The 27,840-nt window shown below is 39.1% G+C and overlaps 1 protein-coding gene across 19 annotated transcripts in view; it reads left to right on the top strand.

The window, feature by feature from the left end:
- Positions 1 to 27,840, top strand: part of BCLAF3 (BCLAF1 and THRAP3 family member 3) — an 82,997-nt gene that overhangs the window by 22,847 nt on the left and 32,310 nt on the right. For 16 of the 19 annotated variants that reach the window (XM_082375609.1, XM_082375612.1, XM_082375599.1 and 13 more), the window contains 3 exons: positions 21,066 to 21,140; positions 24,453 to 25,022; positions 25,398 to 26,051. In XM_082375609.1, coding sequence (XP_082231735.1) covers positions 21,100 to 21,140; positions 24,453 to 25,022; positions 25,398 to 26,051 — 1,265 coding nt within the window. In that variant the 5' untranslated portion in view covers positions 21,066 to 21,099. Of the gene's footprint in view, positions 1 to 12,763; positions 12,849 to 21,065; positions 21,141 to 24,452; positions 25,023 to 25,397; positions 26,052 to 27,840 lie in introns of all 19 variants that reach the window. The other 3 variants (XM_082375614.1, XM_082375600.1, XM_082375608.1) reach the window with 2 other exon arrangements.

Here is a 27,840-nt window from a genome sequence, read left to right as displayed (position 1 = left end):
CTGTTGTAGTTTTTGCTTCATGAAGGTGGTTGCAATGTTATATTCATGTAAATACGTGTATTTTTTTTTAATACGTGTATTTTTATTTGTTCTCTTTTCATCGAGGATTGTGGCTTTTAGCATTAAAAAGTGTCTTCCTTTGGCATGATGAATGCTTTGGGGCTTGAATTGTGCTTTGCCTGATTCCAGGTTTGCCACCCCTGCTCTCTTTTTGTTTCCAGGTGCCTTGTATAATTTGGCCATCCTTTTATTTTTAACTTTTCACAATCACTTTGTTTTAGATATGTTTTTTATACAACTCCGTGTTTTGTGAGCCAAATTGTACCTGTTTATTTTAGTAGATGAGTTAATAAGCCCACCACATTTATTGTTAGGACTGATATATTTGGTCTATCGTAATATTTTATAATCATGTGTATTTTGTTATATTTGCTATTTCTTTTTGCTATGAGGTGTAGTTTTTGCTCTTTTATTTTTAAAAAGAGGAAGGTTTTTATTTTTGTTCTAATGGTTAACCTTTGTACTTACACCTTTTAAAATGCCCTTACTCCCCTGTTTATTTAACCTGTTCTGTGTGTGAGAGAAATACATTTCATCCATGAAATCAAAGTAGAATAATGGTAGGCAACATTGGGGTTCTGTATCCACTTCCAGCTCCTCCCTACTGAGGAACTGGTGACAGCACCCAGCCGCTGTGGCTGGGAGAATAAGCCATGCCCTGCTCTCCTGAGGTCTGGCTTCCTCTGAACTGCTGATCGCCCTCTTGTTCTGTGGGCTCTAACTTGGTCCCGTTCTGTGCTGCCAGCGTGGCGTCTTTGTTGTAAGGGCTTTCGTGGGCAATTCTTTGCACTTGTAAATGCTGAACTCAACATTTAGTATGGGATCTCTGTCAGTTGATTTTTTTTTTTTTTTTGGTAACAGCTTTACTGAGATATAATTAACATACCACACAATTCACCCATTTAAAAGTCTACAATTCAGTGTTTTTTTAGTATATTCACAGAGTTGTGTAACCATCATCACAGTCTAGTGTTAGAACATATTCATCCCACCAAAAAGAAACCCTGTGCCCACTCCCCCCAATGCCCCCCTCCCCCCACCGCACCTAGGCAACCACCAATCTACTTTCTGTCTCTATGGATTTGCCTATTCTGGACCTTTCATATAAAGCAATCATACAATATGTGGTCTTTTGCGACTAGCTTCTTTCCCTTAGCATAATGATTTCAAGGTTCATCCCTGTTTGACTGTGTGTCAGTACTTCATTCCTTTTTATGGCCAGATATTTTTATGGCCAGATAATATTCCATTGTACAGGGATACTACATTTTGTTTATTCATTCATCTCTCAATGAACATTTGAGTTGTTTCTACATTTTGGCTCTTGTGAATAATGCTGTTATGAGCATTTGTGCACAAGTTTTTATGCAGACATATATTTTTATTTCTTTTGGGTGTATACCTAGGATTTGAATTGCTGGGTCATATGGTAACTCTATGTTTAATTTTTTAAGGAACTGTCAGACTGTTTTCCAAAGTGGCTGCATCATTTCTTTTGAGTTTATTTTCCCTTGGGCACCTTGTAATTTATTCTTCACTTCTGAGATAATTTAGTCTTTTTCTCCCATTCTTTCCCCTTAGTTCGATTAATTTTTTTTTCTGTCATATCACTATGTTTTTTGGTATGTTTCTGTTCTTAGTTTTTAAATTTCTGATTCAAGGTGAGTTTTAAAAAATATATATTCCTAAATGCTTTTGGATATATTTAATTCTGTTTAGAGTATACAGTTAGAGTTTTCTTCTGCTTCATGTTTTTTTGGGGAGGAATTTTCCTCAGTTGAGAAATTCTCTTTTTCCACTTTCTTGTAAACACATGGGGATCATCAGACTAAAATTTTTGCACATCTAATGAGTATGAAATGGTATCTCCTTGTTTTAATTTTATCTTCCTAGTAGGTAGTGTTGAATATCTTTTTGTATGTTTATTGGACAGTTATGTTTCCTCTTTGTTGAAAACTCTAAGGATAGAGTTGCCATTTATTGAGGTGGAACAGACCTTGGGAGGAGCAGATTTTGGAGGAAGGTCAGGAGTTTGCTCTTGGACATGTTTACAGCATCCAATAGGCTTTTGGATGTGGAAGACGGCAACACAGAGGATAGGTGAGGGCTGGAGATGTCAATTTGGGGGTTGTTAGTATATAGAGAGTATTTAAAGCCATGAGACTGAAGGAAAGTGCAGACTGGGAAGAGAGTGTAGACAATGAGAAGTCAAAGACTAAAGTCACTATTTAGAGGAAGACTGTGTTCACTATTTAGGGGTCAGGCTGATGAGGGGGGAGGTGAGGAAAAACCAGCAAAGGAGACAGAAAGCATCGTTAGAGGTAGGAGGAAAACCAGGAAAGTGTAGTATTCTGGAATCCAAGTGAAGAAAATGTTTCTGGGAGGAAGGTGTGATTGACCATCAAGTGCTGCTGGTAGATCCAGGAGAAGGAGGGAAAATAGCCATTGGATTTAGTAACATGGATTTCGTTAGCGATCTTGACTGGAGCAGTTTGGTGGAGTGGAAAGCTAGATTGGTGAGGGGCCAAGTAGAATGGGAGGAGAAGAATGGGAGAGAATGACTGTGGTATACAGTCAGCCCTTTGAGGAATTTGGTTGTAAATGGAGAGAGAGGTAGTAGGGTGATGGGAGGGACCTAATGGAGAGGGGGAAGTGATGTCATGGAAGAAGAGGAGAATTGCTTTCAGCTGGGTGAGGGGATGTGTCCAGTTCTGTCCTGGTTGGGGTGGCCTTTTTTGACACCAGCATCCCCTTCAGCATCCTCCTGGGAGTGGATGCCCCTGCTGTCCAGTCATCTTTCCATGTTCAAGGGCACACAAATTCACTCACTGCCCCTACACAGTTCACTCCGAAGGAGGAGTATAAATGAATTTCTCTTTTGTAATTGACATCTCCTTCTCCCCAGTCACAAACCCTGCTGGTGTTTCTGCCTTTTTTTTTTTTTTTTCTCGCCCTCTCTGTCTTAAAGCTTCCTTTGATTAACTTTGCTAGTCACAAGTAAGTTAGTTTAAATCAGGGATCAGCAATCTTTTTTGTAAAGGACCAGATAGTAAATATTTTAGACTTTGTGGGCCACATACAGTCTCTGTTGCATATTCTTCTTCTTTTTAAACAACACTTAAAAAATGTAAAAACCATCTTAGCTCAGACTCTAGGGTTTAAATTAACTCTCCTCTCTTATGCATTAAGCCCCTGAGCTACTACTGTTCATTACTAGCTGATGCACCCGAAAAGCAAATGCAAATAAAGTTAACTTTAAAAAAAAAAAAGCTTTATTGAGATATATTTTACAGGTTTAAAATGTACAATTCAGTGATTTTTGGTATGTTTGCAGAGTTGTGCAACCATCTCCATAATATCTGCTCAAATCTTACAGCACTTTCATCACCCCAAAGCTAACTTTTTTACAGCTTTGAGGTATAATTTATATGCAATAAAATTCACCCATTTTTGAGTGAATAGTTTGAATTTTTTTTTGTTAGTCATCCATTTTATGCACATCAGTGTATACATGTCAATCCCAATCTCCCAATTCATCCCACCACAACCCCCACCCCCCACCACTTTCCCCCCTTGGTGTCCATACGTTTTTTTCTCTACATCGGTGTCTCAATTTCTGCTCTGAAAACCGGTTCATCTGTACCATTTTCTAGGTTCCACATATATGCGTTAATATACGATATTTGTTTTTCTCTTTCTGACTTACTTCACTCTGTATGACAGTCTCTAGATGGATCCACATCTCTACAAATGACCCAATTTCGTTCCTTTTTATGGCTGAGTAATATTCCATTGTATATATGTACCACATCTTCTTTATCCATTCGTCTATGGATGGGCATTTAGGTTGCTTCCATGACCTGGCTATTGTAAATAGTGCTGCAATGGACATTGGGGTGCATGTGTCTTTTTGAATTATGGTTTTCTCTGGGTATATGCCCAGTAGTGGGATTGCTGGGTCATATAGTAATTCTATTTCTACTTCTTTAAGGAACCTCCATACTGTTCTCCATAGTGGCTGTATCAATTTACGTTCCCACCAAGAGTGCAAGAGGGTTCCCTTTTCTCCACACCCTCTCCAGCATTTGTTGTTTGTAGATTTTCTGATGATGCCCATTCTAACTGGTGTGAGGTGATACCTCACTGTAGTTTTGATTTGCATTTCTCTAATAATTAGTGATGTTGAGCAGCTTTTCATGTGCTTCTTGGCCATCTGTATGTCTTCTTTGGAGAAATGTCTCTTTAGGTCTTCTGCCCATTTTTGGATTGGGTTGTTTTTTTTTTAGTATTGAGCTGCACGAGCTGTTTATATATTTTGCAGGTTAATCCTTTGTCCGTTGATTCATTTGTAAATATTTTCTCCCATTCTGAGGGTTGTCTTTTTGACTTATTTATGATTTCCTTTGCTGTGCAAAAGCTTGGAAGTTTCATTAGGTCCCATTTGTCTGTTTTTATTTCCATTACTGTAGGAGGTGGATCAAAAAAGGTCTTGCTGTGATTTATGTCAAAGACTGTTCTTCCTATGTTTTCCTCTAAGAGTTTGATAGTGTCTGGTCTTACATTTAGGTCTCTAATCCATTTTGAGTTTATTTTTGTGTATGGTGTTAGGGAGTGTTCTAATTTCATTCTTTTACATGTAGCTGTCCATTTTTCCCAGCACCACTTATTGAAGAGACTGTCTTTTCTCCATTGTATATCCTTGCCTCCTTTGTCATAGATTAGCTGACCATAGGTGCATGGGTTTATCTCTGGGCTTTCTATCCTGTTCCATTGATCTATATGTCTGTTTTTGTGCCAGTACCATATTGTCTGGATTACTGTAGCTTTGTAGTATAGTCTGAAGTCAGGGAGTCTGATTCCTCTAGCTCCTTTTTTCTACCTCAAGGCTGCTTTGGCTATTCGGCGTCTTTTGTGTCTCCATACAGATTTTAAGATTTTTTCTTCTAGTTCTGTAAAAAATGCCATTGGTAATTTGATAGGGATTGCATTGAATCTGTAGATTGCTTTGGGTAGTATAGTCATTTTCACAATATTGATTCTTCCAATCCAAGAACATGGTATATCTCTCCATCTGTTGGTATCACCTTTAATTTCTTTCATCAGTGTCTTATAGTTTTCTGCATACAGGTCTTTTGTCTTCCTAGGTAGGTTTATTCCTAGGTATTTTATTCTTTTTGTTGCAGTGGTAAGTGGGAGTGTTTCCTTAATTTCTCTTTCAGATTTTTCATCATTAGTGTATAGGAATGCAAGAGATTGCTGTACATTAATTTTGTATCCTTCAACTTTACCAAATTCATTGATTAGCTCTAGTAGTTTTCTGGTGGCATCTTTAGGATTCTCTATGTATAGTATCATGTCATCTGTAAACAGTGACAGTTTTACTTCTTCTTTTCCAATTTGGATTCCTTTTATTTCTTTTTCTTCTCTGATTGCCGTGGCTAGGACTTCCAAAACTATGTTGAATAATAGTGGTGAGAATGGACATCCTTGCCTTGTTCCTGATCTAAGAGGAAATGCTTTCAGTTTTTCACCATTGAGAGTGATGTTTGCTGTGGGTTTGTCGTATATGGCCTTTATTATGTTGAAGTAGGTTCCCTCTATTCCCACTTCCTGGAGAGTTTTTATCATAAATGGGTGTTGAATTTTGTCACAAGCTTTTTCTGCATCAATTGAGATGATCATATGGTTTTTATTCTTCAGTTTGTTAATATGGTGTATCACATTGATTGATTTGCGTATATTGAAGAATCCTTGCATCCCTGGGATAAATCCCACTTGATCGTGGTGTATGATCCTTTTAATGTGTTGTTAGATTCTGTTTGCTGGTATTTTGTTGAGGATTTTTACATCTATGTTCATCAGTGATATTGGTCTGTAATTTTCTTTTTTTTGTAGTATCTTTGTCTGGTTTTGGTATCAGGGTGATGGTGGCCTCATAGAATGAGTTTGGGAGTATTCCTTCCTCCGCAGTTTTTTGGAAGGGTTTGAGAAGGATGGGTGTTAGCTCTTCTCTAAATGTTTGATAGAACTCACCTGTGAAGCCATCTTGTCCTGGACTTCTGTTTGTTGGAAGATTTTTAATCACAGTTTCAATTTCATTACTTGTGATTGGTCTGTTCATATTTTCTATTTCTTCCTGGTTCAGTCTTGGAAGGTTATACCTTTCTAAGAATTTGTCCATTTCTTCCAGGTTGTCCATTTTATTGGCATAGAGTTGTTTATAGTAGTCTCTTAGGATGCTTTGTATTTCTGTGGTGTCTGTTGTAACGTCTCCATTTTCGTTTCTAATTTTATTGATTTGAGTCCTCTCCCTCTTTTTCTTGATGAGTCTGGCTAATGGTTTATCAATTTTGTTTATCTTTTCAAAGAACCAGCTTTTAGTTTTATTGATCTTTGCTATTGTTTTCTTTGTTTCTATTTCATTTATTTCTGCTCTGATCTTTATGATTTCTTTCCTTCTGCTAACTTTGGGTTTTGTTTGTTCCTCTTTCTCTAGTTCCTTTAGGTGTAGGGTTAGATTGTTTATTTGAGATTTTTCTTGTTTCTTGAGGTAGGCTCGTATAGCTATAAACTTCCCTCTTAGCACTGCTTTTGCTGCATCCCATAGGTTTTGGATCGTCGTGTTTTCATTGTCATTTGTCTCTAGGTATTTTTTGATTTCCTGTTTGATTTCTTCAGTGATCTCTTGGTTATTTAGTAACGTATTGTTTAGCCTCCATGTGTTTTGTGTTTTTTACGTTTTTTTCCCTGTAATTGATTTCTAATCTCATGATTTCAATTTTCTTAAATTTACTGAGGCTTGATTTGTGACCCTAGATGTGAGCTATCCTGGAGAATGTTCCGTGTGCACTTGAGAAGAAAGTGTAATCTGCTGTTTTTGGATGGAATGTCCTATAAATATCAATTAAATCTATCTGGTCTACTGTGTCATTTAAAGCTTGTGTTTCCATATTGATTTTCTGTTTGGATGATCTGTCCATTGGTGTAAGTGAGGTGTTAAAGTCCCCCACTGTTATTGTGTTCCTGTCGATTTCCTCTTTTAGAGCTGTTAGCAGTTGCCTTATGTATTGAAGTGCTCCTATGTTGGGTGCATATATATTTATAATTGTTATATCTTCTTGGATTGATCCCTTGATCATTAGGTAGTGTCCTTCCTTGTCTCTTGTAACATTCTTTATTTCAAAGTCTATTTCATCTGATAGGAGTACTGCTACTCCAGCTTTCTTCTGATTTCCATTTGCATGGAATATCTTTTTCCATCCCCTCACTTTCAGTCTGTATGTGTCCCTAGGTCTGAAGTGGGTCTCTTGTAGACAGCATATATATGGGTGTTGTTTTTGCATCCATTCAGCAAGCTTGTGTCTTTTGGTTGGAGCACTTAATCCATTCACATTTAAGGTAGTTATCGATATGTATGTTCCTATGACAATTTTCTTAATTGTTTTGGGTTTGTTTGTTTTTTAACATCTTTATTGGAGTATAATTGCTTTACAGTGGTGTGTTAGTTTCTGCTTTATAACAAAGTGAATCAGTTATACATATACATATGTTCCCATATCTCTTCCCTCTTGTGTCTCCCTCCCTCCCACCTTCCCTATCCCACCCTTCTAGGTGGTCACAAACCACCGAGCTGATCTCCCTGTGCTATGCGGCTGCTTCCCACTAGCTATCTATTTTACATTTGGTAGTGTTTATATGTCCATGCCACTCTCTCACTTTGTCACAGCTTACCCTTCCCCCTCCCTATATTGTCAAGTCCATTCTCTAGTAGGTCTGTGTCTTTATTCCCGTCTTGCCACTAGGTTCTTCATGACCTTTTTTTTTTTTCCTTAGATTCCATATATATGTGTTAGCATACGGTATTTGTTTTTATCTTTATGACTTACTTCACTCTGTATGACAGACGCTAACTCCATCCACCTCACTACAAATAACTCAATTTCGTTTCCTTTTATGGCTGAGTAATATTCCAATGTATGTATGTGCCACATCTTCTTTATCCATTCGTCTGTCGATGGACACTTAGGTTGCTTCCAGGTCCTGGCTATTGTAAATAGAGCTGCAATGAACATTTTGGTACATGACTCTTTTTGAATTATGGTTTTCTCAGGGTATATGCCCAGTAGTGGGATTGCTGGGTCGTATGGTAGTTGTATTTTTAGTTTTTTAAGGAACCTCCATACTGTTCTCCATAGTGGCTGTATCAGTTTACATTCCCGCCAACAGTGCAAGAGTGTTCCCTTTTCTCCACACCCTCTCCAGCATTTATTGTTTCTCGATTTTTTGATGATGGCCATTCTGACCGGTGTGAGATGATATCTCATTGTAGTTTTGATTTGCATTTCTCTAATGATTAATGATGTTGAGCATTCTTTCATGTGTTTGTTGGCAAACACATGTAAAGCTTTTGATTTCTCCATCGAATCTGAATGAGATCCTTGCCGGCTAGAGTAATCTTGGTTGTAGGTTCTTCCCTTTCATCACTTTAAGTATATCATGCCAGTCCCTTCTGGCTTGTAGAGTTTCTGCTGAGAAATCAGCTGTTAACCTTATGGGAGTTCCCTTGTATGTTATTTTTCGTTTTTCCCTTGCTGCTTTCCATAATTTTTCTTTGTCTTTGATTTTTGCCAAATTGATTACTATGTGTCTCGGCGTGTTTCTCCTTGGGTTTATTCTGTATGGGACTCTCTGCACTTCCTGGACTTGGGTGGCTATTTCCTTTCCCATGTTAGGGAAGTTTTTGACTCTAATCTCTCCAGCTATTTTCTCGGGTCCTTTCTCTCTCTTCTCCTTCTGGGACCCCTATAATGCGAATGTTGTTGCGTTTAATGTTGTCCCAGAGGTGTCTTAGGCTGTCTTCATTTCTTTTCATTCTTTTTTCTTTATTCTGTTCCGCAGCAGTGAATTCCACCATTCTGTCTTCCAGGTCACTTATCCGTTCTTCTGCCTCAGTTATTCTGCTATTGATTCCTTCCAGTGTAGTTTTCATTTCAGTTATTGTATTGGTCATCTCTGTTTGTTTGTTCTTTAATTTTTCTAGATCTTTGTTAAACATTTCTCACATCTTCTCGATCTTTGCCTCCATTCTTTTTCCGAGGTCCTGGATCATCTTCACTATCATTATTCTGAATTCTTTTTCTGGAAGATTGCCTACCTCCATTTCATTTAGTTGTTTTTCTGGGGTTTTATCTTGTTCCTTCATCTGGTACATAACCCTCTGCCTTTTCATCTTGTCTATCTTTCTGTGAGTGTGGTTTTTGTTCCACAGGCTGCAGGATTGTAGTTCTTGCTTCTGCTGTCTGCCCTGTGGTGGATGAGGCTATCTACTAGTTTGAATTTTAATAAAGCTAATTTTAATATTAGCAGAGGAAAATATTCTAAGTAATACCTTTTTTCTCACATAACCAGTAAATCTCACTTGTAAACATTTTCTCCCAAGTGACCTACACCTTTCCCTTTAAATCAGTAGTTTTATAGTCCTAGAGCCAGCAGAATCCACATCACCTGGGAACTTGCTAGAAGTGGGGCCCACCCCAGAAGAGAACCCAGCATTCTGTGTTGTAACCAGCCTTTCAGGTTATTTTGCAGTGCACTAAAGTTGGAGAACCACCACTCTAAGGTCTATCCCTGAGTGGAACTGCTGAGTCGTAGGATATGAGCGTGTTCAAGTTTAACGGGTACTGCCAACCCCTTCCAAAGTGGTTATAAATGTGTATACTCACCTCCTTAGCAGTATACGAGAGTCCCCATCTTTCCACAGCCTCACCAACACTCTGGAATATGCAACTTCAGGGTTTTTTTGTTTGTTTGTTTTTTGTCATTCTGACAGGTGTGGCATGGTTATGATCTGAATTGGTATTTACTCAGTTACTATTGAGGTTGAACGTCTCAGATGTCCATAGGTCATTTGAGTTTTCTGTTCTGTGATGTGCTGTTTGGAGTCTTTTGCCTGTTGAAATAAATATAATTAAGTAAACAAATAATCACAATGTATTGAGAATTCACAAGAAGAAAGAAACTCAGGGGGAAAGAAAGAAAGTCAAGGAAAGAATTTCAGGGAAGATTATGGTCAAACAGTCCTAAAAGAATAGGGATTTGTCAGGCAGAGTGAGGGAAAGCCATCTATGTGATATGAACAGAACAGCCTGATCAGGGAAAAGCAAGTAGTTTGCTGTGGTGGAATAATAGAATATGTGGAGGAAAAGACATATATAAGGCTAGGAGAAAGGTAGGGAGTGACTAGATGTATGTATTTTAAATTTGTTTAATCTTTTACTGATTGTTGGGCATTTGGGTTATAACTAGTTTGGGTGGATTTTTTTCTTTCCTATTATAAATGAAGCTTATATAAACATCTTAGTATATATGGCTGCTTTTTTCTTTTAAATTATTACCTTAGAATAATACATTTAAACTGAAATTATTAGTTTAAAAGAAAGTAGGCATGATTAGTTTCATAATTTCTTACATATTTCAAGGTTACCTATCATTAGGGATAGGCAAATCAAAACTGTGGTGAGGAACCACTTCACTCCCACTAGGATGGCTATAATCAAAGAGACAGACAATAACAAATGTTAGTGGGGATGTGGAAAAATTGGAACCTTCATACATTGCTGGTGGGAATGTAAAATGATGTAGCTGCTTTGGAAAAGTTTGGCAGTCTCCCAAGAAGTTAAACATAGAGTTATTGTATGACCCAGCATTTCTACTCCTAGGTTTATACCCAAGAGAAACGAAAAACTGTGTCTACACAAAAACTTGTACACAAATGTTCATAGCAGAATTATTCATAATAACCAAAAAAATAGAAACAACCCAAATGTCCATTGAGAGATCAATGAATCTTAAAATGTCGTGTACCCATACAATGGAATATTATTCAGCCGTAAAAAGGATGAAATACTGATATATGGTAAAACCCTTGAAAACATTATGCTAAGGGAAAGAAGCCAGTCACAAAGAATCACACATTTGTATGATTCCGTTTATATGAAAGGTAAAGAGTAAGTAAATACATAGGAACCGAAAGTAGATTACTGGTTCTCAGAGGCTAATCTAAGGAGGAGAGGAATGGGGAGTGACTGCTAATGGGGTTTCTTTTAGAAGGGATGAAAATGTTCCAAAATTAGACTGTGGTGATGGTTATGCATCCCTGTTAATATAGTAAAAAACACTGAACTGTACACTTAAATAGGTGAATTGTACGGTATGTGAATTGTATTTCAGTAAGTGTTTTGCAAAAAATAAAATGGATAAAAAAATTACCCTCTGGGAAAGATATACTTTTTCATCATCACCAACAGTATTTGGTGTCTCCCCCACAACCTTTGGGTTTATTATATTTGTTCAATTTAATAGGTATATACCCAAAGCTTCTTTAATTAAATTATAAGATCCCTCAGTAGAATGTAAGCTCCAGGAGGGCAGGAAGTTTTTCCTGTTTCTCTTCACTGTTGTCTCCCCAGAACAGTGCCTGCCAAATAATAGGTACTCAGTAACATTTGTTAAATGAATACTTTTTTTTTTTTAACATTTTTATTGGAGTATGATTGCTTTACAATGGTGTGTTAGTTTCTGCTTTATAATGAAGTGAATCAGTTATACATATACATATATCCCCATATCTCTTCCCTCTTGCATCTCCCTCCCTCCCACCCTCCCTATCCCACCCTTCTAGCTGGTCACAAAGCACCGAGCTGATCTCCCTGTGCTATGCAGCTGCTTCCCACTAGCTATCTATTTTACATTTGGTAGTGTATATATGTCCATGTGTCTTCCCTGTGTCCTCAAGTCCATTTTCTAGTAGGTCTGCGTCTTTATTCCCGTCTTGCCCCTAGGTTCTTCAGGACCTTTTTTTTGTTTTTTTTTAGATTCCATATATATGTGTTAGCATACGGTATTTGTTTTTCTCTTTCTGACTTACTTCACTCTGTATGACAGACTCTAGGTCCATCCACCTCACTACAAATAACTCAATTTCGTTCCTTTTTATTGCTGAGTAACATTCCATTGTATATATGTGCCACATCTTCTTTATCCATTCATCTGTCGATGGACACTTAGGTTGCTTCCATGTCCTAGCTATTGTAAATAGAGCTGCAATGAACATTTTTATATTTGTAGTTACTAAGAAAACACTTTGCCCTTTAGTGTCTTAATTTCATAGTACATCTGACCTAATTGTTCTTCCTAGCCTCACATTCTTTTTGGAAAGAAGCAGTGTATAACTAAATGAATTGAGTTGAATGTACTTCTGGTGAGTGATCTAGTTCAAGTCGTTTGATCTTATATACTGTTACTTCCTTTGAAATTTATTATAACAGTAGTTTGCAAATGTTTGACTATGAGGAATCCCTTTTCAAACCAATGTCCACATAGTTATAGTTGTACTTTTTGTATCAGTCAGTGGAAAAACTACATAGTGACAAGAAGCCATTTATATTTTAACAGTGGCCATAGTATCTTCAGAAATTTGCAAAATAGAGGTTCTAATATATGAGACATATACTTATTCATTCTGTAGTCTGTGTATGGTGGCTGTATGTATTATTCATGGGCCCATGGCAGTAATTTTGAAAGCCATCAGGGGTTTGGAGCCAGTAAGTTGGACACTACTTAATTATAGTATCAAAACTGAGCAAGAGGTGGTCGGAGAAGATGGCGGAAGAGTAAGACGCAGAGATCACCTTCCTCCCCACAGATACATCAGAAATACATCTACACGTGGAACTTCTCCTATAGAACACCCACTGAACACTGGCAGAAGACCTCAGACCTCCCAAAAGGCAAGAAACTCCCCACGTACCTGGGTAGAGCAAAAGAAGAAAGAAAAAACAGAGACAAAAGAATAGGGACGGGACCTGCACCAGTGGGAGGGAGCTGTGAAGGAGGAAAGGTTTCCACACACTAGGAAGCCCCTTCGCGGGCGGAGACTGCGGGTGGCGGAGGGGGGAAGCTTTGGAGCCACGGAGGAGAGCGCAGCAACTGGTGCAGAGGGCAAAGCAGAGAGATTCCCGCACAGAGGATCGGTGCCGACCAGCACTCACCAGCCCGAGAGGCTTGTCTGCTCACCCACCGGGGCAGGCGGGGGCTGGGAGCTGAGGCTCGGGCTTCGGTCGGATCGCAGGGAAAGGGCTGGGGTTGGCGGTGTAAACACAGCCTGAAGGGGTTAGTGCACCACGGCTAGCCGGGAGGGAGTCCGGGGGGAAAAGTCTGGACCTGCCGAAGAGGCAAGAGATTTTTTCTTCCCTCTTTGTTTCCTGGTGTGCGAGGAGAGGGGATTAAGAGCGCTGCTTAAAGGAGCTCCAGAGACGGGCGCGAGCCGCGGCTATCAGCGCGTACCCCAGAGACGGGCATGAGACGCTAAGGCTGCTGCTGCTGCCACCAAGAAGCCTGTGTGCGAGCACAGGTCACTCTCCACACCGCCCCTCCTGGAGCCTGTGCTGCCCGCCACTGCCAGGCTCCCGTGATCCAGGGACAAATTCCCCAGGAGAACACACAGCGCACCTCAGGCTGCTGCAACGTCATGCCGGCCTCTGCCGCCGCAGGCTCGCCCCACATCCGTACCCCTCCCTCCTCCCAGCCTGAGTGAGCCAGAGCCCCCGAATCAGCTGCTCCTTTAACCCCGTCCTGTCTGAGCGAAGAACAGACGCCTCAGGCGACCTACACGCAGAGGCGGGGCCAAATCCAAAGCTGAACCCCGGGAGCTGTGCGAACAAGGAAGAGAAAGGGAAATCCCTCCCAGCAGCCTCAGGAGCAGTGGATTAAATCTCCACAATCAACTTGATGTACCCTGCATCTGTGGAATACCTGAATAGACAACGAATCATCCCAAATTGAGGAGGTGGACTTTGGGAGCAAGATATATTATTTTTTCCCCTTTTCCTCTTCTTGTGAGTGTGTATGTGTATGCTTCTGTGTGAGATTTTGTCTGTATAGCTTCGCTTTCACCATTTGTCCTAGGGTTCTGTCCATCCGTTTTTGTTTGTTTGTTTGTTCTTTAACTTTTTAAAAAGTTTTTTTCTTAATATTTTTTATTTTAATAACTTTATTTTATTTTATTTTATCCTTTTTCTTTCTTTCTTTCTATTTTTTCTCCCTTTTATTCTGAGGCGTGTGGATGAAAGGCTCTTGGTGCTCCAGCCAGGAGTCACTGCTATGCCTCTGAGGTAGGAGAGCCAACTTCAGGACACTGGTCCACAAGAGACCTCCCAGCTCCACGTAATATCAAACGGCGAAAATCTCCCAGAGATCTCCATCTCAACACCAAGACCCAGCTTCACTCAACAACCAGCAAGCTACAGTGCTGGACACCCTATGCCAAACAACTAGCAAGACAGGAACACAACCCCACCCATTAGCAGAGAGGCTGCCTAAAATCATAATAAGGCCACAGACACCCCAAAACACACCACCAGATGTGGACCTGCCCACCAGAAAGACAAGATCCAGCTTCATCCACCAGAACACAGGCACTAGTCCCCTCCACCAGGAAGCCTACACAACCCACTGAACCAACCTTAGCTACTGCGGACAGACACCAAAAACAACAGGAACTACGAACCTGCAGCCTGCAAAAAGGAGACCCCAAACACAGTAAGATAGGCAAAATGAGAAGACAGAAAAACACACAGCAGATGAAGGAGCAAGGTAAAAACCCACCAGACCTAACAAATGAAGAGGAAATAGGCAGTCTACCTGAAAAAGAATTCAGAATAATGATAGTAAAGATGATCCAAAATCTTGGAAATAGAATAGACAAAATGCAAGAAACATTTAACAAGGACCTAGAAGAACTAAAGAAGAAACAAGCAACGATGAACAACACAATAAATGAAATTAAAAATACTCTAGAAGGGATCAATAGCAGAATAACTGAGGCAGAAGAACGGATAAGTGACCTGGAACATAAAAGAGTGGAAATAACTACTGCAGAGCAGAATAAAGAAAAAAGAATGAAAAGAACTGAGGACAGTCTCAGAGACCTCTGGGACAACATTAAATGCACCAACATTCGAATTATAGGGGTCCCAGAGGAAGAAGAGAAAAAGAAAGGGACTAAGAAAATATTTGAAGAGATTATAGTTGAAAACTTCCCTAATATGGGAAAGGAAATAGTTAATCAAGTCGAGGAAGCACAGAGTCCCATACAGGATAAATCCAAGGAGAAACACGCCAAGACACATATTAATCAAACTATCAAAAATTAAATACAAAGAAAACATATTAAAAGCAGCAAGGGAAAAACAACAAATAACACACCAGGGAATCCCCATAAGGTTAACAGCTGATCTTTCAGCAGAAACGGTGCAAGCCAGAAGGGAGTGGCAGGACATATTTAAAGTGATGAAGGAGAAAAACCTACAACCAAGATTACTCTACCCAGCAAGGATCTCATTCAGATTTGATGGAGAAATTAAAACCTTTACAGACAAGCAAAAGCTGAGAGAGTTAAGCACCACCAAACCAGCTTTACAACAAATGCTAAAGGAACTTCTCTAGGCAAGAAACACAAGAGAAGGAAAAGACCTATAATAACAAACCCAAAACAATTAAGAAAATGGGAATAGGAACATACATATCAATAATTACCTTAAATGTAAATGGATTAAATGCTCCCACCAAAAGACACAGACTGGCTGAATGGATACAAAAGCAAGACCCATATATATGCTGTCTACAAGAGACACACTTCAGACCTAGGGACACATACAGACTGAGAGTGAGGGGATGGAAAAAGATATTCCATGCAAATGGAAATCAAAAGAAAGCTGGAGTAGCAATTCTCATATCAGACAAAATAGACTTTAAAATAAAGACTATTACAAGAGACAAAGAAGGACACTACATAATGATCAAGGGATCGATCCAAGAAGAAGATATAACAATTGTAAATATTGATGCACCCAACATAGGAGCACCTCAATACATAAGGCAAATACTAACAGCCATAAAAGAGGAGATCAGCAGTAACACAATCATAGTAGGGGACTTTAACACCCCACTTTCACCAATGGACAGATCATCCAAAATGAAAATAAATAAGGAAGCACAAGCTCTAAATGATACATTAAACAAGATGGACTTAATTGATATTTATAGGACATTCCATCCAAAAACAACAGAATACACATTTTTCTCAAGTGCTCATGGAACATTCTCCAGGATAGATCATATCTTGGGTCACAAATCAAGCCTTGGTAAATTTTAAAAAATTGAAATAGTATCAAGTATCTTTTCCGACCACAACGCTATGAGACTAGATATCAATTACAGTAAAAGATCTGTAAAAAATACAAACACATGGAGGCTAAACAATACAGTACTTAATAACCAAGAGGTTACTGAAGGAGTCAAAGAGGAAATCAAAAAATACCAAGAAACAAATGACAATGGAGACACGATGACCCAAAACCTATGGGATGCAGCAAAAGCAGTTCTAAGAGGGAAGTTTATAGCAATACAATCCTACCTTAAGAAACAGGAAACATCTCAAATAAACAACCTAACCTTGCACCTAAAGCAATTAGAGAAAGAAGAACCAAAAAAACCCCAAAGTTAGCAGAAGGAAAGAAATCATAAAGATCAGAGCAGAAATAAATGAAAAAGAAATGAAGGAAACGATAGCAAAGATCAATAAAACTAAAAGCTGGTTCTTTGAGAAGATAAACAAAATTGATAAACCATTAGCCAGACTCATCAAGAAAAAAAGAGAGAAGACTCAAATCAATAGAATTAGAAATGAAAAAGGAGAAGTAACAACTGACATTGCAGAAATACAAAGGATCATGAGAGATTACTACAAGCAACTCTATGCCAATAAAATGGACAACCTGTAAGAAATGGACAAAGTTTTACGAATGCACAACCTTCCGAGACTGAACCAGGAAGAAATAGAAAATATGAACAGGCCAATCACAAGCACTGAAATTGAAACTGTGATTAAAAATCTTCCAACAAACAAAAGCCCAGGACCAGATGGCTTCACAGGCGAATTCTATGAAACATTTAGAGAAGAGCTAACACCTATCCTTCTCAAACTCTTCCAAAATATAGCAGAGGGAGGAACACTTCCAAACTCACTCTACGAGGCCACATCACCCTGATACCAAAACCAGACAAAGATGTCACAAAGAAAGAAAACTACAGGCCAATATCACTGATGAACATAGATGCAAAAATCCTCAACAAAATACTAGCAAACAGAATCCAACAGCATATTAAAAGGATCCTACACCACGATCAAATGGGGTTTATTCCAGGAATGCAAGGATTCTTCAATATATGCAAATCAATCAACGTGATACACCACATTAACAAATTGAAGGAGAAAAACCATATGATCATCTCAATAGATGCAGAGAAAGCTTTTGACAAAATTCAGTACCCATTTATGATAAAAACCCTACAGGAACTAGGCATAGAGGGAACTTTCCTCAACATAATAAAGGCCATATATGACAAACCCACAGCCAACATCGTCCTCAATGGTGAAAAACTGAAACCATTTCCACTAAGATCAGGAACAAGACAAGGTTGCCCACTCTCACCACTATTATTCAACATACTTTTGGAAGTTTTGGCCACAGCAATCAGAGAAGAAAAAGAAATATAAGGAATCCAAATCGGAAAAGAAGAAGTAAAGCTGTCACTGTTTGCAGGTGACATGATACTATACATAGAGAATCCTAAAGATGCTACCAGAAAACTACTAGAGCTAATCAATGAATTTGGTAAAGTAGCAGGATACAAAATTAATGCACAGAAATCTCTGGCATTCCTATACACTAATGATGAAAAATCTGAAAGTGAAATTAAGAAAACACTCCCATTTACCACTGCAACAAAAAGAATAAAATATCTAGGAATAAACCTACCTAAGGAGACAAAAGACCTGTATGCAGAAAATAATGACACGGATGAAAGAAATTAAGGATGATACAAATAAATGGAGAGATATACCATGTTCTTGGATTGGAAGAATCAACATTGTGAAAATGACTCTACTACCCAAAGCAATCTACAGATACAATGCAATCCGTATCAAACTACCACTGGCATTTTTCACAGAACTAGAACAAAAAATTTCACAATTTGTATGGAAACACAAAAGACCCCGAATAGCCAAAGCAATCTTGAGAACGAAAAATGGAGCTGGAGGAATCAGGCTCCCTGACGTCAGACTATATTACAAAGCTATAGTAATCAAGACTGTATGGTACTGGCACAAAAACAGAAATATAGATCAATGGAACAGGATAGAAATCCCAGAGATAAACCCACGCACATATGGTCACCTTATCTTTGATAAAGGAGGCAGGCATATACAGTGGAGAAAAGACAGCCTCTTCAATAAGTGGGGCTGGGAAAACTGGACAAGTACGTGTAAAGGAATGAAATTAGAACATTCCCTAACACCATACACAAAAATAAACTCAAAATGGATTAAAGACCTAAATGTAAGGCCAGACACTATCAAACTCTTAGAGGAAAACATAGGCAGAACACTCTATGACATAAATCACAGCAAGATCCTTTTTGACCCTGCTCCTAGAGAAGTGGAAATAAAAACAAAAGTAAACAAATGGGACCTAATGAAACTTAAAAGCTTTTGCACAGCAAAGGAAACCATAAACAAGACCAAAAGACAACCCTCAGAATGGGAGAAAATATTTGCAAATGAAGCAACTGACAAAGGATTAATCTCCAAGATTTACAAGCAGCTCATGCAGCTCAATAACAAAAAAACAAACAACCCAATCCAAAAATGGGCAGAAGACCTAAATAGACATTTCTCCAAAGAAGATATACAGATTGCCAACAGACACGTGAAAGAATGCTCAACATCATTAATCATTAGAGAAATGCAAATCAAAACTACAATGAGATATCACCTCACACCGGTCAGAATGGCCATCATCAAAAAATCGAGAAACAATAAATGCTGGAGAGGGTGTGGAGAAAAGGGAACCCTCTTGCACTGTTGGTGGGAATGTAAATTGATACAGCCACTCTGGAGAACAGTATGGAGGTTCCTTAAAAACCTAAAAATAGAACTACCATACGACCCAGCAATCCCACTACTGGGCATATACCCTGAGAAAACCATAATTCAAAAAGAGTCATGTACCACAATGTTCATTGCAGCACTATTTACAATAGCTGTAAATATTAAATAACACTATTTACAACAGGACATGGATGCAACCTAAGTGTCCATCGACAGATGAATGGATAAAGAAGATGTGGCACATTTATACAATGGAATATTACTCAGCCATAAAAAACGAAATTGAGATATTTGTAGTGAAGTGGATGGGCCTAGAGTCTGTCATACAGAGTGAAGTAAGTCAGAAAGAGGAAAACAAATACCATATGCTAACACATATATATGGAATCTAAGAAAAAAAAAATGGTCATGAAGAACCTAGGGGCAAGATGGGAATAAAGACACAGACCTACTAGAGAATAGACTTGAGGATATGGGGAGGGAGAAGGGTAAGCTGTGACAAAGTGAGAGAGTGGCATGGACATGTATACACTACCAAACGTAAAATAGATAGTAGTGGGAAGCAGCCGCATAGCACAGGGAGATCAGCTCGGTGGTTTGAGACCACCTAGAGGGGTTGGATAGGGAGGGTGGGAGGGAGGGAGACAGAAGAGGGAAGAGATATGGGAACATATGTATATGTATAACTGATTTACTTTGTTATAAAGCAGAAACTAACACACCATTGTAAAGCAATTATACTCCAATAAAGATGTTAAAAAAAATGTTAAAAAAAAACTGAGGAGTACTGAAATGTAAATAATAGTATAAAAGATTATACCCAAATCATGTTTTTTTTTAATTCAGCTCCTAAACCTATCAGTTTCTTTTAAAGACTGAAAAATATTTTTAAAATCAAGTTTAGGGCTTCCCTGGTGGCGCAGTGGTTGAGAATCTGCCTGCCAATGCAGGGGACACGGGTTCGAGCCCTGGTCTGGGAAGATCCCACATGCCGCGGAGCAACTAGGCCCCTGAGCCACAATTACTGAGCCTGCGTGTCTGGAGCCTGTGCTCCGCAACAAGAGAGGCCGCGATGGTGAGAGACCCGCGCACCGTGATGAAGAGTGGTCCCCACTTGCCGCAACTAGAGAAAGCCCTCGCACAGAAACGAAGACTCAACACAGTCATAAATAAATAACTAAATAAATAAATAAGAACGTGAATTTCTTTAAAAAAAAAAAAAAGCAAACTGGGCTATTCATTTAAAAAAAATCAAGTTTATATGTCTTTTAAAATTTACTTTTTTGACATTATTTGTTTTAGCAAAAAATCAGAAGCAAACTAAATGTCTAATCATGCTTAATTAAGTTTTGGTATATTTATCTGATAGAAGTTAGGTGGCAATTTAGTGTGATAATTAGGCATTGTAATTCTTATTATCTGACGGTTTTAAAAGTAGGATATATCAAGTATTCCTAAAGATGTTGACTGTGATTATATGAACGTAACTGCGATTATATGTACATAACCAACAGCGAAAGTTGGGAAAGGGTCGTAGTGGTTGTGCTCAGATAGAGGAATTCTGGGGAAGTTTCTCCTCTTTTTGAAACACTTATTTAGCAGTTGCTGTGTGCCAGGCAATATTCTAAGCTCTTTTCATGACTTAACTCAGGGATCAACAAACTACAACGCATTTGGGGCCCTTTGGGCCCTGTTTTTGTGTGGCCCGAATGGTTTTTATATTTTTTAAGCATTTTTTTTAAAAGAAGATAATGTTATAGAGACCTTATATGGCCTGCAAAACCTAAAGTAGTTACTCTCTGGCCCTTTACAGAAAAAGCTTGCTGACCCTTGGTCTAATTCATTTTATCCTTACAACATTCCAATAAGGTGGGTCCTATGAGGAAACTGAGGCACAGAGGGCTCAAATTACTTTTTGTCAGTGGCATTGACTGTTTTTAGAGCATGTTGCAGGCCCTTTCTACAAACTTGCTAATACTGTGTTTCTTTGCAGTGTAAAAAGTGGATAGTGGCTCACATGTCAAAGGATGGCACGGTCACGCTCTAGATCCCCCAGGTGGAGGCACAGGTGAGCAGTCCTTAGTTTAGCAGAGTAAGCATGGGTTTGGGATGTGCTTCAACTTTGAAATTCACCAGTATTGTTAAGAACCTATTTTAATAAGCTCGTGGACTTGGTTATTCACAGTAGGTGCTTTATAGTGATCGACGTTGTATTTCTACATTCTAAGACCTGACAGCTTTCTTTAATTATGGCTGGCAGCTAGAATTAATCCATAATAAAAGAAATGCAATGGCCACAGCAAGGAAGACTGAGAAACACCTTTGAGAGTGTTATATATTTTGCATCAGTAAGTGGTTTAGAACTCTTCAGTGTATATTCAGTTTAATTATTTTCATAATCAATATGTTTGAAGAAATTGGGAGTTTCCTATTTCTTCTTCTTCATGACAGAATAATAGAATTTTGAACAACTCAATTATAATTCAACTCTCCTCTTTGCTTGTTGGTAGTATCAATAGTGTATATAATTAGATTGGAACAATTTAACCAGTTTTTACTGTATACCTGCTATAGGCAGGTTCTGGGGCTACAAAGGCAAATCTGAGTACAGGGCCTCAGCAAGCACGCAGCCTGGCTGGGGAGATTGACGCCATAGGCAACTATGATACTGTAGGAAAAGTGTGCTACTGACTGGGACAAGGTATTCTGGATCCACAGGGAGGGAATAGTTCTGCTTTTGTGGAGGGGAAGGAGGGATACCAAGAAAGTCTTCAAAGAAGAGTTGAGATTTTAGATGGCCATTTAAGGATGGGTAGAAGTTTTTTTTTTTCTTTTTTTTGGCCTTGTCGTGCAGCTTGTGCACTCTTAGCTCCCTGACCAGGAACTGAACCTGGGCCCTCGGCAGTGAGAGTGTGGAGTCCTAACCACTGGACTGCCAGGGAATTCCCAATGATGGGTAGAATTTTTAAATGCAGAAAGAGAGAAGAAAAGTATTCCAGTTAAGGGGATGACAAGAGCAAAGGTACAGAGCTGTGAAAGTGACTAGTACATTTTAGAAGTTTAAAGAGGACTACAATTACATACGCAAAAGACAGATCAAGATTTTTCATGTTAATACGGCTTGGTCATGATGCTTGTTCTTTATGGTTCTCCAATGACTAATCAGTAATTTCTGCAACAGTTTTCACTTTGTAGTTCACAAGACCAAATTGTAATGGGGAGGAACTTCAGAAAGAAAAGGGAATGCAAAGAAGCAAATGGCTTGAACATGGAGGGCCTCACAGAGGTCATTTTGTTTCACCCTTTTGTGGTAGGCTCTGGTGAAGGGGCACAAAAGACCCTGCCAAGCTTAGTGCCTGATTTCTGGATGCCTTCTCAGGACTCTTTGTCACCAACTGTAAAGGGTCTGATATCTTACCCGACTTTCAAGCTAGCACATTAGTGTGTCACAAGGCACTTTTGGATCAGAGACAAAAGCCTTTATTACTCATATGCAGCAGGTGACTTGAGCTTCATGTTCCTGTGCTCCCCTTACCTCTAGTCCCCTGAGGGTGGGCGCTGCTGACATAGCTGAGGAACCCGAGCCCCATTAGGGACAGCAAGCAGCCCTGCCCAGGCTTTGCCTTGGAGGAGACATTATCTTGTTATCCTAGACAGCAAGCACATTGGCCCTCTGCCCCTTAGGGAAGCCCCATCCCCATCTTCCCTGGCAGTTTGCCTTGGAACAAAAGCTCAGGAGGCATGCAGAGCACAAGACATCCAAGGAGAATTGCCTCCCAACAGACTCCTTGGGTCTCTTTTGTCCCTTTAGGAGAACTGAAAATAATAGCCACCATTCCAGCAATCTCCTTCAGAAGAAAGGGGCTCTGTACAATAGAACGCTGAGATGAAATATAATACCAAAGCAGTATTCCATGTGAGGTAAGGATTAAAGTAAGAGATTGAGTTTTTCATCAGTCTGGAAGACCTCAGCTTCTGGCTGCCAGCTTTTCTCCTTAGCAGTGGAAGAGATGAAGTCTTCCAGGAAGTCCTCAGAGGCTCCAGTTGCTTCTTCCTGTGAAGAGGTGCAGCCAGCTGGATGACAGAGTTTCTACTTCAGCTAAATAATGCACTTGCCAGCACATCTAGCTTGGTGACTCTAAAGGGAGATATTGGCAATTCCAGTGTATAAATCCCAGTATGTACGTGAGGAAGATAAATCAGCCTCCTTTCTCGTAGGGAGGACCCAGACATGTCACCAAAAGGAAAGGCTTTTACTCCTGGTTACTCCAACTCCGTGGCAGCTGCTGCAGAGGGGGCGATAACAAAAGCTGCAAGGGTAGCTGCCTCATTGGTTAGAAGACATTAAACCCTCAGGGAGGAAATTGGGAGATTGGACAGGTCAGATGGGAGGAAAGGTCCCCAGGTGCCAATTTGAACTTTGTTGTGTTCCAGATAGTGTCACTCCTCTCTCTTAACCTGAAGTCTGGGTAACTCAGGCTGTTTCCCCAGATACTCCTAGGAGCCTTCCTCCTCAGTTGGAATGAAAGGCTCCATGTTGGCAATGATGAGGTATTGGAGAAGGTAGTTACAGAAAGGATGTGCTGTCCCTGGAGAGCATTATAGCTGCATTAAAGCACACATTCACCAAAGTTACAAGTTCTGGTTCAACAGCACACCTTTCATTTTATATGTAACAGGGACAGGTCTGGGAAAGAAAACTTATTTATGTTAGTAGTATTTACGGAGGGACTAAGCATGAGGTCCACATCTTAAGGCCCTCTTCCTCCCACCCCCTCCACTTGCTGTTTAAGGATGTAGTTTTTGCTCCTTGATGTAAACTTAGTAGAGAGAATAGACAATCAATTGGGGAAACTGTGGGGTCAGTTTTGGGTCTGAGTTTGGATTTATTGTGCATCATAAACTCTTGGAATCTAATTTAATTTCAGAGATTATGTTCAGTTTTCCAGAGACTCTCCTACATATTTACTTGTGTGAATCTAGCCCTCCTTCTGCTTATTTCTTACTTGACCATTGAACCTGATGTAAGCGTTTGTTGACTGGCCCTTTTGCCAGAACTTTGCTGTCAGCAATCTTCCAAAATAGATCCTGCTGCGTACCTAAGCTGGTCCTCCTCCAGCAATATGGGTGTGCTCAGCTCATTTTGATATGCACATGGGGTACATTAGTTCAGATGAAAAGAGTATGCTTGTTGAATCGGGCGGAAGCATGATCAGACTCCCAAGTGAACAATTTAGAACGCAAATATCGCAAATTGATGAATTTAATTTGAGTGGAAGAAGCAGGGAAAAGCAAATGTTTTATCTGGGTAAGTCATGTTAAGACAAACTTAGTATGTTGTCTTTGAATGGGCTAAACTTTTCTGTGTTTGTTTACATAGGTCTTTATCACCAGTACCTAGAAATTCTGAACACTACAAGCAAAGACCTGAGCATTATGGCTATGAATATAGGAAGGATCCAAAAAGACCCGTCACTTGGAGAATGGACAATGAGAAACATGGACAGAGTAAACCAAGGATTCCTTCTCGTGAAACTATACATTACCGATCTTATGAACATAGATCATCTTCCCCAAACATAAGAAGAAACTCTTTAGAAAATTTTTATACTTATAAGCCTCCCCAAGTATATTTACCAGGAAGAGGGGATGATAGTAACAGAAGATCTCAGTATATGCCCAAATACTCAGAAGGTGTACTCTACAAGGAGAACCAGAGGAATTGTTATCCCCAGAAAGTGCAAGGAAGGTATTTTCCTGATGACCACAGAGTTAGAGGAAGTGGAAAAGGAGGGAAACCACCTCTGAGGTCAATAGCAGATTCTTTTAGATTCGAAGGACAGTGGCATGAAGATGAATTGAGGCACCAGAGGATACAAGACGAAAAATATTCTCAGTCACTTAGAAGAGGCTCTGAAGATTTTGAGAAAAGGAGCTCTTTTCAGACGAGGTATAGGAAAACATTAAACCTGGGTAATTTGATATAAAGACTCAAGTTAAAAAGTCTGTTTACTTTGTGGTTGAAGATAACCACCTTGAAAAGCTTTTGTCTAAAAAGATTAAAAGCATTGTAATGTAGTTTTGGTCTACTGGTAGTAGTGAAGTGTTTATTTTTAGAGTAAATCATGTTGATGGCTAGAATATTAAAAAAAAAAAAGATGCTATCTTCCTAAGTGCCTTGTGCATCTATGAGTTGGCTTCAGGGATTGTAGGTTAACTTGCTACTGTGCTCTGCATTTAAAGCCATGTTGCCCAACATTCCACACACATAAATTCTCACTTTCTTCTCTCTAGTGCAAGTGTAAACTGCTTTATGTCAACACAGGTATCCTGAGGATCGTGATTTCAGAAAATATGGACACACATCAAAAAGACCTCAAGACGTGGAGAGGTATGAAAACAGAGAGCCTGCCAGGAGCCCACAGTGGAAGTCCAGGCATTTTCTCCCTTCTTACCAAGAGAAGAAAGATCAGTGGAACCTCGGACCCCAAACTCTTCGATACGCTCCGAGGGAATTACCAGAGACCAGTTCAGCAGCCAAGGCATCCTGTGACTATCGCCACAAACATCGTAAGACCTCAGATGGGGACCAGGACTTTTATGATGGAAGAACTCAGAAGTACTCTAAGGAGGAAGATAGAAAATTCGGTTCTCAAAAAGGCCCTGTAAATAGAGAGTCCGATTGCTTTAATGCTGGAAGAGGGAGAGAGACTGAAGGTGGGCAAGTCAAAGAGCCTTTTAAGCCATCTAAGAAAGACTGCACTGCCTGCACTCATTCAAATAAAAGCGACGTTGGTTTGAGACCCTGTAATGACAAACGGAAGGACAAAATAAAGAAAGAAGGGGCTGGCAGAAAAAAGAGCAACTCTTCCCATAACCGACTTGATAAGAGTAAAAAACTTTCTGACTCGAAACCTTCATCTGCCATTCTTAGGAAGAAATCACTCACAGTTAAAGTAGATGTGAAGAAAACATCCAGGTATTATCTTTGTTTTTTTCTTAATGGTATGCAATAACTGTTTCTGCCACCTTTATTTGAAGCTTGGAAAATAGAATTAATGATGTGTTTGGAGTTCGAGCTAGGGGGCGGGGATTGCCTGGATTTTTCAAAAAAGCCCTCTAATGGGGATGAATCCCGTGATTAGTAACATGGGGTGACGTCATGTCTGTTCGTTTCCACGTTTGTATCTCAAGATGCTTTTTGGGTGAAGGGCATTCTATGGAGTTGTTCCTCTTCATGAATTTACATGTTTTTATGCTGCCAGATTTTCTATATCCACGGATAGGCTGGGTGGTGCTCAAGGAGACCTGTTCCTTGCTCAGTTTCTCAGAGCCTGTTTTCCCTGTTGCCTGAAATTCAGAGAATTTTTGACCTGGAAGGGAACTTAGCAGACCCTGATTTTATAGAGGAAGAGATTGAGGCAGTGAGAGATGAAGTGACTTATCTAAGTCCGTGCCTGGGGCTCAAATCCACATGTCCCCTTGTGACTCAAGGAGGTGGATGACTTAATGTGGTTCTTGCTGCCGTCTCAAAAGGAGTGGTGCTCAACCGACTAGCTTCTCCGAGGTAGAGGAAATTAGGCTAGAGTCTAGAAAGAGGCCTATTTATAAGACATTTGGTTTAGCTCTTGATTGTTTAACCAAAAAGACTACTTTTGTAATAGGTTATATTCTCCTACAGTGGATTGCATGCTTTTTTCTATTATGAATATTACCTCTTTATGGATTCTGAGAATAATAAGGCACTGACACTTGGATGTGTCAGCTAAGTCTGTTTGTTACCTTAATACACTACCAGTATGTGGATTAAAAAGTGAAGGACCATGTTGATTTGGTGTATTTATGTTCACCATTGACTCATATCTGTATTTGAATCAAAAACTAGAGGGAACAAGATATGATGGTGGGGGAGGTAAACCCACAGTCTTTTTTTTTAAACAAAATATATTTTGCTTCTTTCCTTAAAGTTAGATATGGCAGTCCCCCTCCCTGATATTTTTCTTACATTCATTGTACTTGCAAAAAATATTTTAAAATATACGTATGTATATTTATATGTACACAGAAAGAATTTATAAATATGATTATATTACAGAAAGTCAGACAAATGGAAGGGCGGGGGAAATCACCCATAATCCTACTATCCTAGGACAATTTTATTAATATTTTAGTACAGCTCCTTTTGTTATTTTTCTATGTATACATGGTTGTCATAATGTTGTATTAATAATTTTGTATTTTATTTCATATAATATGTCTTAAGTCATTTTGTGCTATTATATTTCCTACTAGTTCTTAGTCTTAAGAGCACAAAAGCTGCTGTAAGCATCAAGTTTAAGGATGTTACCTTAAGCTTTTTTTCTTTCCAACGTTATATTATGAAAATGTTCAAACATACAGAAAAGTTGAAAGAATTGTACAGTCAATACCTATATACCCACCACCTAGAGTCTACAGTTAACATTTTACTCTACTTCTGTAATCACATATCTGTTCATCTATCATTCCATCTTATTTTTTTGCTGCATTTCAAAGTGAAATGCAGATATGAGTACATTCCCCTTTAAATATTTCAGTATTTAATATTTGTTTACAGTTTTTTTCCTTTTGAGGTAAAATTACATACAATCAAATCACAAAAATCTTGAATTTTAAAATAAAAGTAATAAAATCAAATCACAAAAATTTTGAATTTTTAAATAAAAGTAAAAAAATTTAAGTAAAAGTAAAAATCTTGAATTTTTAAATATTTAATAAAGTGTTTTATA

This window comes from Balaenoptera borealis (genome assembly GCF_965194805.1).
Source record: "Balaenoptera borealis genome assembly, chromosome: X".
NCBI classification, from domain to species: Eukaryota; Metazoa; Chordata; class Mammalia; order Artiodactyla; family Balaenopteridae; genus Balaenoptera; species Balaenoptera borealis.
This window is presented reverse-complemented; position numbering and strand designations above follow the sequence as displayed.